Below are 15,260 nucleotides of genomic sequence, written 5' to 3'. Positions count from 1 at the left end.
GAAGCCAGGGAGTAGAAGAGTTAAGTTTGAGATTTTGAGATGGTAGGGTGGGGGAGACTGTGTGTCTCTTTAAAAAGATCTAGAATTCTGAAGAAACACAAACATATTTAGTTTAAAATTGTGATTATTTGGAACACCGCTCATTAAATATCTCAAATAATTAATTTTTCTACGCTAAACACTTATGAGAAGGTCAAAAGATAAAATGGGCTAAAAGCAACCTTATTTTTAGAAATCAATTCCTGCTTTGAGCTCTGAGGTCACTTCATGTCAGTTCAATTTCTTACATCTTCTGGGTCATCTTCCTGTGCCCTCTTACCTCTGAACCTGGTTCTCCTGCATTCACACAATGCCAGGGCCCCTTCCTCCACACAAGAGATGACCCCCTGCAGTATGGGGTGTGGTGTTAACTCCTTCAGGGCAGAGACTGATTCTCACTCTTCTATGATGGACACTAATATTTAAATAGTTTCTACTGTGTGTCTTACTCTGTCCAGGAATCAAATATAGAAATCATTTAAGCCTCTCAATAGCCATATGAGGACCGCTATCATCATTTCATAGATTAGGTGACTGAGATCTGCATCACGTAATGGGAAAGACAGTACTTTTTATATTGTCTCACAGAATGACCCTAATGTCTATTTTACACCCTGCCATGTAGATGGGTGTGCTCATTTAATTAGCGTTATGGAGGGGTAGACTCTGTCACTAATGTGTATCTCTCTATTGTATGTGCACACCTACCATATTGACAAGATTGAGACCTCAGCACTCTTTTGAGTATCTATCTACCTTCATACGAGCTGGAGGTTCAAGCATTTCCTGAAATCATCTTTCCAAGTGTTCCAGGGAGACCCAGTTTTGCAAGGTAGGTCCTTTGGTACTTACCGTCTGCCTTGAGCCAGGGAAAATTTTATAGTTTTGTGGATTATAAAGACTTTACTAGGGAAACTTGAAGCAAGGCTCAACAAGATGTCATTTTCTCTAGGCCCATAGCCAGGTGTGCTGGGTGCAGCAGGATGTTGTGTGGGACACTCTGTAGGTTCCAGGGGCGGGATCTACCTCCTTGTTGGACAAGCATAAAAGGGAAGAGATACCAACAGACTACAGAGTATTTATGGCTAGTTTTCTGGGAAAGCCAATTGCTCTTCCTTCTTGGAGTCCAAGGAAACTTACAGCCAAGGGAACAAGATGAGCTGCTGCTCAATGTCTTCTGCCAGAAGGGGAGAGTTTCTGGTCCCAGCTGACCTATTGCTAGGCCAGTCCTGTTCAAGAGATATATAGTTGAGTCACTTATGTCATTTTGAATATTTTAGTAATTATAGTCAAAGGTGTAAAAAGAGACAGGTGAAATTAATTTTAAAAAATATATTTTCTTTTGGTTACTAAATCTAAGATATTATCATTTCAGCATGTAATCAATTAAAAAAAAACTCACTTATTGAGTTTTCTTACATTCTTTTTTAAATACTGTCTTTGAAATCAGATATTTTACACTTACAGCACATCTCAATTTGAACATGAAATTTTCATTGATCTGTATGGAGATTGCATAAAAGTTATAGTTAAAAAGTTGATTTTTCACACTCAAGTTGATCTAAATACACTTCAAAGCTTTATAATAATTATCAATTTTACATTTAACTTTAAAAAGTAAAAATTTTAAAATTTTAAAGCTTACATTTAAACAACTCAGTTCTTTGGTTGCACAAACCACATTTCAAGCTAGTGGCTAGTGGCTACCATGTTGGGCACAGAATGAGCTTCTAGGGACGTTTTTGTGCTACCTCAGGCATGTGCAATATGAATGTTACTTGGGACCTGCAAATTCCTAAAATCAGTAATAATAATAAGACACAAAGGAACATTATATCAAGTCCCTATTTGGGAGTGAAGCTGCCTGGACAAGGATTCTAGCTCTGTTACTTTCTATCTGTAAGGAAGCTCTGGGTCACAGGTTACTCCTCTGAGAAAAGACAGTAACATTTCCTGTCTCAGTTTCCTGGTGAGGACCAAATGGGACAGTACCTGGTTTATAGTGAGTTTTCACTGAAAGTAAGTATGATTGTTTCAGTGTTTAAAACATCATTTCATATTTAATTATCTCATTTGCTCCCTAATAAAACCTCATGAGGTGGAACCTAGGACTTGAACTCAGGTCTTCAAAATTTAAGCCCATTTTGCTTCCATTGTATGATTAATCAGCAGCAGTAGCTAACTTGAACTGAGTAGTGCCCAGGAGAGAAATTGCTCTTAGTACTTTACATTTAAGAGTTATGCTAAAGTACACTTGTGTTCTCCTTTGGCTTTAAGGAAGCAGGATCTGAAACAATTATTCATGTCTGTAAACCTGTTGAAAAAACCTTCAAGAAAAGACAGATGAGCTATCCATACAGGGATTCAGTTCTCTTTTTCCTCACTCAATTTTTGCCTTTCTTCTTCCCCCAGAATATATTTAAAAATAAATTTAAAGTCATGATCATCAATGCATATTAATTCTGCAGGCTGCCTTGGATCAATAGGAGATCACAACAAAAACACATATCCAATATTTAATTTTCAAGTGCACATACCATTTATTTTATAATGTATGTGACGAATGATTTTTTTTGAGCTCTGATTATTTCAGGCAGTTTTAGTGTCTCTGGATTCCACTCATTAAGGAACAAGCAGAATATGCTTATATTTATAACTTTAGGATGCTCTGTGGGTCAGTTTTCTGATTTTCCTTCCCTCTGATGGCTTGTCAAAAATATGTGCCTGCCTCCAGGTGTCATTACACTCTGTCTTGACAATCTGCTGCTTGTCAAGGCTGCACAATAGTCTTTTGTATCCATGTCCAAGAGCCCCGGGAACTGCTGAGTGGATCAGGCAACTTGTGAAATATCTGATTGAACTTAGACTCCATCATACCATCTCCATGAATCAAACCTCTGTAAATCAAAGCTGTGCTCTGCCAGGGGTCTCTCAACTTTCAATACATTTTGATTTAAGGGATGTTGGTCTGTGATCATCTCATATTTCATGAGATGATGGCTTGTGAGTACAGGGAAGGAACTAAACAAAACAATCATAGGGAAAGTTAAGAGGAACACAAGCAACAGTGATAAGGGACAACCCACATACTGCACTGTTTTTTTTTGTAAACACAGATGAAACACCATAATTGGCGCTCTGTTTAATGGTTAATTCAGTGGCCCTCAGGACTGCTTGCACCAGGGATTCTGGTGGAGGTGTTGTAATGGTGTTTGTGCTTAAATAATTCTGTAAAGAAAATACTCTCTTCAACCTCTGTCTATGCAATAGCCATTATTTGTGATGCAAGAATTAGGATGTATAGTTTTTCTTTCAAATAGGGAATGAAAAGCTGATCTGAATCTATTTGGGAGTGATATTAAATAATATTTTTGAAAGATTATTTTTTTATCAAGGAACACATTGTATAATATTAATAAGATTTTAAAAAATCACCTGTAAGTGCTCGCACAAAAGATAACCATTCTTGACAACTTATTGTAATTTGTTCCAGTCTTTTATATACATATATTTTATAATCTAGTTATAATCATGGTATATATAGTTTTACTTCTTTTTTCTCTTAAGATTATAAAATTTTTATATATTATTAGATTAAGCATGGAATAGACTTTCATAAATCATTTAGTCTATTACCTATGCTGGGAAATTTTGGTTGGGTTCATGTTATCTTTCCTTTTGAAATAACTTTGTGGCAAATACTCTTGAGCTTTTACCTTTTAACACATATTTGATTATTTCTTTAGTATAGTTTCCTAGAAGTGGAATTATTGAGGCAAAAGGTGTAAACATCTTTAAGATTCTGGATACATGCTGACAAATTGCTACCTGTATAGGTTTTAAATTTATACAATTCTGTTCCATTAGAAACATGTAGGAGTGCTTGGCAAGATGGATTATTCTAAAAAACAAACACACCAGCCTGCAGAGGTGAAGACATATGTGGTTCCCTTCACAGTCATCTCGTTGGGATGCTTGCCTTTGTGTGTCCCTACTTCATGCATCCCCATGATCCTGCCCACACAGTGCCATCATACAGTAACCATCGGTTCTGTACATCAAGCTGGGTTCTGGGTATCTTTTGGCTATTTTCAAAAACTGTATCACAGATTTGCCACTCTTGAAGATATATAACAGATATATAAAAGTATGAACTATCAGCTCTGAGTCAAATAAAAAAAAGCAGTCTTTGCTACTTGCCTTTCCTTCTGCAAAGGTCCTGACCCTGCTGAATGCTTCTGTGGTCATCAAAGCTGTGCTACATAAAGGCCAGCAATGAGGAGATGGACAATGTGGTGGTGTATGCTGTCCCAAGCTTTTCCCCAAACAGTTTCTAAGTGACTTCTTATTTGATACAGAGAACAAATGGGGGACCTACAAATGGGGGATTAGCATAATGTATTTATTATGAGCTAACAATGGGTTTTCTTTTGCACTGGAGATTGGACCCAGGGGTGCTTAACCACATCCCCAGTCCTCTCTCTCTCTCTCTCTCTTTTTTTTTTTTTTTTTAATTTTGAGACAGGGTCTCAATAAATTGCTTAGGGCCTACCTAAATTGCTGAGGCTGGCTTTGAACTTGCAATCCTCCTGCCTCAGCCTCCCTGATTGCTGGGATAATGGGCATGATGGTTCATGCCTGACTGGATTTTTCTTGAGGGAGTAGGGGGGAAGGGAAGGGAAGGGAAGGAATACAGAGGGACAGAGAGAAAGCAAATATGACAATGTGTTAATAATAAGGGAAAACTGTGTTGAAGAGTATGTCAGTGACATTGTACTATCCTTGCCACTATTCCATAGTTTAAAAAACTTGAAAATGGAAAGTTGATAAACACAACAAAATGCCTTGAAATATGACCAAAAATGATCAAGTACCTGGAATTAAGGCAGATATGTACCAGAATGTGTATGGATTTTATGTGGTGGTGGGAAGCCTCCTTTGGGATTTCTCCTTTGGAGGTGGGACTTTGAACTCTGTTTTGTCCAGAAGAAAACCCAGTGGTAATCTCCCAAACACATTTTATGGAAATAATTAATCATTCTAAGGTAGGCAGTTTGGGAAAAATCCATTTAAATATTTTTTTAAAAATATTTTTTAGTTGCAGATGGGCACAATATTTTATTTTTTTTATGTGGTGCTGTGGATTGAACCCAGGGCCTCACATGTATGAGGCAAGTGCTCTACCACTGAGCTACAGACCCAGCCCCTGTTTAGATATTTTGAAAGACAAGTTGCTTTCAGCACTAGACATCAGCATAGCTCTGCTCTCCATGCAGAGGCATTAGTAAAAATATACAGGGACTCAGCAAATTGCAGAGGGAAAGGAAACTGAGATTATCAAAGCATTACTGCACAATTAATATTGAAATCTGGTTGAATTGTCAAGTGTATATGGCTTCTGCTTGGCCAAGATGCCATTCTTTGGGCTTGCTTTTCTTTGGGCTTGCTTTTAACGTCTTTCAAATGTTACAGAATGAAATCCATTATCTTCATGCCCAAGAAAATGATGGAGAAATAGCATATTTCTTGTCACCAAATTTTTATTTGTTTACCTTTTTAATAATGGGAGATTCCTGGACAAGGTCAGAGAGAGCGATAGCAGCAAGGATCAGATGGCAGGCTGACCCATTATCCGAGACTCCGACATTTGGCTAAACTCCAGTGTTCTTAAAAAGAAAATAGTTTTTCAGTAATTATAAGAAAGGACTGAGATGCTATTCTAGTATGAGTTTAAAACAAAGGGAGCTTGTAAAATTTACTGTTTTTTTTTTTTTTAATTTACTGTTTTTAATTGAATTTGTTATTGACGTAACTCCAGCCAATGTGCTGGCCTTGGATGTGGGTTTTCCTTATATGGTGGGGTAGAAAGAGGCAAGTATTTGTTAAAAGTTAGGGTTAAGCAAGTGTCCCCAGGGGAATGAAGGTCCTGATTATATTATTTCTAAATTTGTAAACATATTTATATTTTGCATTACCATGACTACATAAATCTAACATACATTAAGACCCAAGTTACTGTTTGGGTTCTTTTTTTTCCTTTGAAATTTATTTTTATTTATTTATTTATTTAGTCATACATGACAGTAGAACTGATTGGGTTCTTTAATAATATCATTGTATAAAGAAAGATTCATCACTATTTTGTTCCTTTTTATTCTTGTTTATTATCAGTGTACTATGAGAGCCTATTTATTTTCTCACTATTTAAAAAATTGTGTCTGTTTATTTTGCTCTGTGTCTGATTTCATCCTAGTCTCCCTAGTCTCATTCCCCTTGCTGATTAGTTGAAGTCTTGAGTGGTGGCACTTGATTCACAACCTTGTCAAATATGTGAATTTGTGTTGCGTCACTTAAAGCACAGGGAAAATAACAATATAAAAGACCCAGAAGAAAGAATGGAATGAGACACCTTAATGATGATATACCAAACATCCTATGACCATCTACATAAGGATCAAAGTAGATTATCAGTTTTGTAATTTTAAATTTGCATTTATGTCATCTGTTCATATATCCATACGTGAATAATTTTTAGTGAGTACACATGAATATAGATGCAAATTATAGGCATTCTTGGGTAGACCTGATATACCTTAGTCACTTTTGAAAGAAAAGGTAGGTAAAAGAGACAGCAATGTTTATTTTATAATCTATTTAACTAAACAAGACAAATATGAACAAGAGTCAAGCCAAACTTGCCAAGAACATTTATTGATGCCAGCTGAGGTTAATGAATATAGAATGTCTTTGCCATGAGCCAAGGGATGGAGCACCTCATGCCCTTGAGGACAGTCAGGCTGGGTGGACGCCCTGGCCTCTTTCCCTGGGACGTCTGGTGGTGAGGCCTGCTCCTTAATGACTAGCTTTGCTGCACCGTTTGAAGCCGTTTCATTTTTGTTTTTTGCCTTCGAGCAGTTCTCATCTTTTTAGTTTTTAAGAAACTGTCCTCTAACTGGTATAGAAAATCTTCAATTCGTCCAATCTAGAAGAAATAAACAGGTACAATAAGATTTGTTGTTGTTCCCCTGGGTTTTGTATGCTTATGAAGATGGTGGGATGCTTAAAGGACACACAGAGGTCCATGTTGAAAACAGAACTGGCAGACAGGAATGGTTAGGGCAGAATGTTTCCATTTAAGGGTCCCCTGCCTTGAGAACATGCAGCGGATATGTGGCTTTTCCTTATCATTCAGTCTCATGGAGTGGAGTGGTGATGGGATTATCATCACCACACCGTTTTTAACAGTCAGTGAGACCAGGGATTTCAAAAAGAAGTGGCTGGGGAAAAGTTAATTTATGGTAAGTCTTTCTGTGCTGCCTTTATCAAAAATAAGAGAGAAAACAAATAAATCCACCCCCTTCAAAACCAGAAACTCTAGCACTTGTAAGGCCATGGGCCAAGATGAACGAAAAAAATGAATATTCTACATTATTTTGGCAAGAGCCTTTAAGTCAAAAGGAAAATGAGAAAAATGCATTTTCTTTACAAATGCTACACCCAAGGAATGAGGTAAAATAATGACATCCAAAACAATAGTCGTTGAAAGAAAAAAACCTATTGGTTTTTCTCCAAAAAATTTTCATAATTATTCAATGGTAGTTGGTTGAATGTATTATACTGTTTGTCTGAAAGAACTATAGTGTAGAAGTTTATATATATGCTGAATTGGGCTCTCATCTGACTGGGTAGATATAAAAATTCATACTCAACTTCGACTCCCAAGACCTGCATATTGTATTAGTTTAACATCTCTCACTAAAGAGTCCATTGTCATAAAGTTAACTCAAAGCTTAGAGCACTTACTACTCAAGATGAAAGCACTTAGAACTTCAATTTTCCAATTTTGAGCTCCACTTTTAAGCAGTTTGATTTATCTTTCAGAGTAATATCCAAAAGATAATTCAAATTGTCAAAAAGAGAATAATAAATGGTAGTACTCATCCATATGTTATGTTTAGATCTTATATCACACTGGGTTATAGAAACTGCCTATTGGGCTCCTTAAGAAAACAAGATAACTTATTTATGTGAAAAGGATCCTTTTTGAAAGCCTTTAAAAAATGACACCAGGTAAATTTCTCTGAAAGCACATGGTCATTTATGATACCTCATCATTACAGGAATCATCAAAATAATTTGGCAGAATGTTTTTGGATCCACTCAGGAAATCAATACATTATTTGATGTATTCCATACATTTACACTATCCAATTTTCACCAAATTAATAAGTGAAAAAATTAACACAGAGCATAAGAACACAAACACAATGGATGACACTGTGCCGTTACTTGGATTAGTTGAGTTGATGACTCACTCATTTGCACAGATAATGTATTATTTAAATCAAAACTCTTTACAACTAGATGTTTGCAATTAGCCTGAATACAATTTGAAATTACAATCCTAATGCAACAACAACAAAAAGCTTTCTTCAATGAGACAGAAAAATAATTATTTTTAATTATCCATCAAGTGGTTGCTCGCTCTCTCTCTCTCTCTCTCTCTTTTTTTTTTTTTTTGCATTATTTTCGTTAAGAGTAGACTTGACTGAGTTTCCTTTCATTAAAAAAAGACAAAATGTGTCACTGGAATAAAGAGTACTACTGAATTAAGTCAGGGGATCTTGAGCACACGCTGCGTGCACAGTCACACCTGGCCTACATGGTCTTCTCCCACCTGGTCTCTCTCCATGCTGTCCTTTCAATCCATCTCATTATGATACCGAGATGATCACTTAAAAATATAACTCTGATCACATCTTTCCTTTGCTTAAATACAGTAAGTGGAATCCTAAACCCTTAACATGGCCTGTCCAGATCTGGTGAACTAGTTTCGTGTAACCTATGAAACTATGTAACCTCGCTCCCTCTGCTTTAGCCAAATGGTACATCTCTCAGCTGAGTACCTTTAATCCTCCTTATGCCACGTCCTCTGATGGAAGATGTCTGTCAGCACACTGTTACATACCCACTGGAGTTCAGATTAAACACTAGTGCTACAGGGAAGTTCTCCTTTATAATCCTCTGCAAAGTGGGTGTCTCAGCAATGTGTTCCCAAAGCAACTCATTCATCTCTGCATATTGTAATTGTTTTTTACTTAGTTGCTTATGATGATTTACATATTTGTCTTATCACCTGGATTTAAACTTCAAAGGCAGGAACTAGAGCCATGTTGTCCACTAGTCCCAGAACCTCGAATATGATTGATCATCAATAATCCTACTCTCTAAAAATAGATTTGAAGCGATTCAGAAACCCATGTGTTTTCTCACAATCAGAGTGATACTTGGTATACAGCATGTAGGAGGCTCCCCTATAAATGAAGTAGACATGATCTTCATACCCCACCATTCTATTACTATTGCTTAGCTTTGAGACTATTAAGGCAAGGGGTGAATAACATACTTGAAATAGGCAGAGATAAAAAGGTGCCTGCATGAGGACTCAGCAGGAGCATAGAATTGTTTTTGGCTTGACTTATTACAATCTTTCTCTTTGATGCCAGGAAAGACCCTTGACCTTTCTGAGCTTCAGTTTTTACCACCATTTGGTTTAAGAGAGAGTTGGTCTGGGTAATATCTAAGGATACCCCCAATCTTAAAATCCCAGAACTCGTGTTCACATTAGATCTAAGTCATCCAGTCCTAAAGATGAGCACTTGCATCGTCAAACCAGAGGTTATTCCCCTAGATTACACCATTAGATGGATGACACTATGTGCAGTGAAGGAAGGCAATTTTAGCTTCTGTGCTTACTGACGTGTAGGAGAGCTGCAGCATGTTTTTAGTAAAGCTGGTTCTTTATTTTCTTTTTTTAAGTCAAGGAAAGAAAAATGCTAAAATAAAATAGATTCATATAACTAAGAAGAAGATTGCAAATGATAGAAATTTCTGTAAAGCCCTTAGGAAAATAAAATACAAGGAAATACGTAAGTATGTAAGGGAGGAAATGAGCTGGGTTTTGAAGCAGAAGCTTTTTTAGACTCTCTTTTTGGTACATAAGCTACTTGCTTAACTGGATCAGATAGCCTACTTGGTCATCCTGGGTCTAATTTTCCCATTTGCAAAATGGGCAGGTGGCATTTTCTTAGGTATGTATGTGCCAATGCAGACTAGGCATTACAGTGATATGGGCATCTGACCAATAGAGAATTTGGGGATGTCTGTTGACTGAGGGGAACTGAAGTTCTCAGTAGGAGGGTAGGTTCTGACCTGTCGTATGACTAGTGATTATAATTCATGTTAAACAGTAAGGACATTGTCATCAACTAGTTTCTCAGGTCCTTTTAATTTATATTCAAATATTACTGCTATGGATTTGAATATAAATTAATGTGGATTGTGCCACTCTCTAAATTCATACATTGAAATTTTAACCCCTAGTACTTTAAAATATGATTTCATCTGGAGATAGGGTTTTAATATAGATAATCAAGTTAGATTAGGGTCATTCTAATGCAAAATGACTGATAATCTGTATAAAATGTGGCGATTTGGAGACATATAAGCACATAGGAAGAATCTCATGTGACAATGTAGGCAGATACTGTGGTGAAGCTCCTTCAAGCCAACAGACCATAAAGATTGCCAGCAAACTACCAAACTAGGGGAGAAGCATGGGACAGATTCTTCCTCACGGCCCTCAGAAGGAACCAACCTTGTGCATGGATGCTTTGATTTTAGACTCCAGGATGGTGAAACAATAAATTTCTGTCATTTAACTCATTCAGTCTGTGGTACTTTGATATGGTAGTCCTAGCAAATGAATATAATTATTTAAGACATAAGGTGAGAGGAAACTAAGTACTAGCTTTCTCCTCACACATGACTTTAGATGCTTTCAAAAGTTCACCTTTCCTACTGTTTGAAGGTTGCTACTTGGTTGGTGCCCCCTTGCACACATATAGGCTTAGTGTGGGCCTTGGGAACAAGAGTGGACTTGTTTCAGTTACTGCAGTTAGAAGAAGTGCAATTCAGATTTAAACACATAGGTAAGTTATACCAAGAAGGAAGATGCTGGCCTTGAATTTAGGGCTTCCTATTAGATTCCATGTAGTCTGGATCAAAGAGGATTAAGAATGTGCAAATGGGTTTGCTTGCACATGTTCATCCCTTGGGAGCTGGATGCTCAAACATTTTTAATTTAAAAAATAAGGATTTGAAAGACTTTTTTTTTTTTTTTAAGAAGAAAGAAGGTTGAGGAATAAATGCCAAGTTTATATGATTATCATGGTGGTTACAGAATATGAATGTGTTTTCAATGATTAGCAGTTTGGACCAAAATCCTCTCTGCAAAACAGACATTTCACTCCACCAGAGTGGATTTCATAACATGAGTTTCTTTGCTCTGTTCCAATTTAATTTCCAGACCAAATGCTTTTACATATTTATCATCCATAATGGTTTGAATTGTAATTCTTATTAGAATTACAATTGTTTTCAAACAGGCTTGAAATTAATTTCTAAAATAAACTTAATTTCTGAAACAGAGCTGTTTCTACTAATAATATGTCAGTTTCCTTTAATTTTGGCTAGTATTCAAACAGACAAACCCTTATATTTCTCTTTTATAATTTAGTGGATTTGGTGTATTGTTCAGGATTTTAATCACAAGAGTACAACATAAAAATCTGAGGTACCTGCTCTTGAGATGTTATAAAACATGCGAAAATCTCCATGCCAGACTGTATTCCTGAACATCTTTTTTTTTTTTTTTTTTTCCTGTGCTGTACTGAGGATTGATTCTGCACATGCTAGGCAAGAACTCTAGAACTGAGCTATACCCCCAGCCCTGTATCATCAACTCTTAATTACAAATACCGTGTAAAGAACAGTAAGATGACACGAACTGCAAACTAGAAAACTAGACTTTACTGGACAATGAATCTGCTGGTGCCTTGATCTTAGATTTCCCTGTCTCCAGAACCATGAGAAATAAATTTCTGTTGTTTAGAAGCCATTTGGCTTATGGTATTTTATTATAACAAACCATATATATATATATATATATATATATATATTTATTTATTTAAAATTATGTTTTCAACATCATTCAGTGGTATGTTTATCTGAAGGTTTGAGTATGTATTACTAAACTTTTCATGTTGGGATAATGATAATTGTAGATTCACATGCATCACTAAGAAGCAATACAGGAAGAAACTCTGTTCTGTTTACCCACTACCCCTCCATGCTAACATCTGGCAAAACTATAAAAGACTACCATAGACAAGGCATTGATATTTATACAGTCAAAACAGAACAGTTCCATCACCACAAAAATCACAAAACTCTTTTCGTGTTGCCTTTTTTGGGGGGTTTGTAGTTTTGGAGATTGAATCCAGGGTCTTGTTCATGTTAGGCAAGCACACCAACATTGAGCTCCACCTCACAGCCCTTTATTTATTTTTATTTTGAGACAAGGTGTTGCTAAGTTGCTGAGGCTGGCCTCAAACTTGCTATCCTGCTCCATCCTCCCCAGTAACTTGGATCCAGGCCTGCACCAGCATACCTGGCTCATGCTGCCAATTTATAGCACACCCCATTTTTCTCCTGGCCTGCATCTTATTTAACCCTGGTAACCACAAATCAGTTCTCACAAAAAACCTTTTTATAATGACAAAATTATAGAAATGAAGGTTATCTAAATGTAATCAGATAGTATGTAACTATAGTTACATACTAATAGTAATGTAATAGTATTTCTGGAGATTTATTCAGGTTATTAGATCAATAATTTGTTTATTTTTAATGCCAAGTAGTATTACATGGTATGGATGTACCATGTACCATGGTTATACTATCCACCCTTTAAAGGATAGCTATATTATTTAAAGTTTGTGTTAATACGGATTAAGTTCATGTAAACATTTGTGTACAGGTTTTTGTATGAATATAAGTCTTCATTTCTCCGACATAAATGTCCCATGCTCTTGGATCATTTGGGAGTTGCATATTTATTTATTTTTTAAAAGAAACTGCCATATTGTTTTGGTATGGTACAAGCATACCATACCAAAACAATATGCCATTTAAAACAAGATAGCAATTCTGTGGTCATATAGTTACTGTTACTGTGGTTATACCACTTTTCATTCCCATTAGCAATGCATGAATTATTCAATTTCTCTACATTCTTATCAGCATTTGGTGTTGCCACTATTTTTTTATGTTAGCCACATATATACATATATATAAAATAACATCTCATTGTAGTTCTATTTCCCTAATAGCTAGTGATGTTGAACATCTTTTGTTTACTAGACATTCACATTGGTGATATTTATATCTTTGCTCATTTTCAAATTGGATTGACTTTATTATATTGTTGAACTTCTTTATTTGTTTGTTTCTCTATCTATATTTGGTACTAGGAATTGAACCCAGGGATGCTTAAAGATAGGGTCTCACTAAACTGTTTAGGGCCATTTCTCCTGTCTCATCCTCCGGAGTCGCTGGGATTACAGGCATGCACCATCATGCCCAGCCACTATTGGAATTTTGAGAGTTCTTTATACTTTCTGTATATTAGTTCTTTGAAGGATATGTGGTTTGCATATCTTTTGTCTTATTCTGTGCTTGTCCTTTTATCCTTTTAAATAGTCTTTCACAGATCATAAGGTTTTAATTTTGATAGTCTAATTGATTAATAAGAAAAAGACCACAAAGATTTTCTCCTGGTTTTCTTCTAAAAGTTTTACATTTAAGTCTATGGCCTATTTTGAGTTAATTTCTGTGAGTTAGATCATGGCTCTTTGGGCTTTTTTTTTTTTTTTTGCCGTGGATGTCCATATGCTCCACCACCATTTGTTGAAAAAGCTCTCTTTCCTCCATTGAATTGCTTTTGCACCTTTATATAAAAAAAAAGGCAGTTGAGGATATTTATATAAGTTTATTTCTGGGTTCTCTATTTTGTTCCATTGAGCTATGTGTCTGTCCCTCTACCAATACCACAAAGTCTTGATTACTGTAGCTATATAAAACGTCTTTAAATTGGGTAGACTGATTCCTCCCACTTCATTCTTTCCCAAAGTGTTTTAGCTAGTCTGTTTCCTTTGCCTTTCTATATAAATGTTAGCATAATCTTGTCTGTCCCTATGAAACATCTTTCTAGAATTTTAATAGAAATTATGTTAAAACACCATATCAATTATGAGAGACTGATGTGTATACTATGCAACGTCTTCTAAATCTTCTAATTCTCTCTCCATTTGTTTAGAGTTTCAATTTCTTACATTACTGTTTTGTGTATTTTTGGCATACAAGTCCTGCATATGCTTTGTTAGTTCACACCAAAATATTTTATTTTGAAAATTTTTAAATAATTTTTTGAACAATTGTAAATGGTACTCTATCTTAAGTTCCAGTGTCCATAATCCTGGTTAGTACATAGAAATACCATGGAATTTTGAACTTTTATCTCAAAGTCACTGAGTCTTTTGTATATCCTGTGGGATTTTCTATGAGACAATTATGTCATCTACAAAGATTTTCTCCTGGTTTTCTTCTAAAAGTTTTACATTTAAGTCTATGGCCTATTTTGAATTAATTTCTGTGAGTTAGATCATAGCTCTTTGGGCTTTTTGTTTTGTTTTATTTGTTCATTTCTGAACAAATATATTATAATTATTTTTTATTGCCTTATTGCAGTGCCTAGAATTTCCAGCACTATGCTGAATAAGGCTGGTGAGAACTGACACCCTTGACTTGATCCTGATCCTAAAGGGAAAACAAACATTCTTTTACTATAAAGGGTAATGTTAGCTGTAGCATTTTTGTAGATACTACTTAAAAATTTGAAGAGGTTCCTCTGCATTTCTAATTTTCTAAGCATTTTTATTGTGAATCAGTGTTGAAGTTTTTCAAATGCTTTTTGTACTTCAGTTGATGTGCTCAGTTGATTTTTCTGTCCATAGCTTGTTAATATAGTAGAATACATTGATTTTTAAATACTTGAACATCCTTGCACCTTTGGAATAATCCCCACTTGGTTATAGCACAAAATTATTTTTATATATTGCTGAATTCTAATTGCTAATAACTTAAGGATTTTTAAATCTATATTCATAATACATACTGGTTTGTCTTTTTTGGTACTGTTTTGGTCTGATTTGGTAACAGAATAATACTAGTTTTATAATATAAATTGGGAAGCATTTTGTAGTCTTTAAAATAACTTAAATAATATAAATAAGTAAATTAAATAATATAAATAAATAAAA

At 35.5% G+C, this 15,260-nt stretch overlaps 1 protein-coding gene across 1 annotated transcript in view; it reads right to left on the bottom strand.

The window, feature by feature from the left end:
- Positions 1-6,898: 6,898 nt before the first annotated feature.
- Positions 6,899-15,260, bottom strand: part of Spata16 (spermatogenesis associated 16) — a 277,049-nt gene continuing 268,687 nt past the window's right edge. The window contains exon 12 of the mRNA XM_071614922.1: positions 6,899-7,021. Coding sequence (XP_071471023.1) covers positions 6,899-7,021 — 123 coding nt within the window. The remainder of the gene's footprint in view (positions 7,022-15,260) is intronic.

The sequence above is a fragment of the Marmota flaviventris genome, chromosome 8 (genome assembly GCF_047511675.1).
Source record: "Marmota flaviventris isolate mMarFla1 chromosome 8, mMarFla1.hap1, whole genome shotgun sequence".
Lineage (NCBI taxonomy): Eukaryota > Metazoa > Chordata > Mammalia > Rodentia > Sciuridae > Marmota > Marmota flaviventris.
The sequence above is the reverse complement of the archived record's forward strand: the minus strand, read 5'-3'. Positions and strand labels throughout refer to the sequence as shown.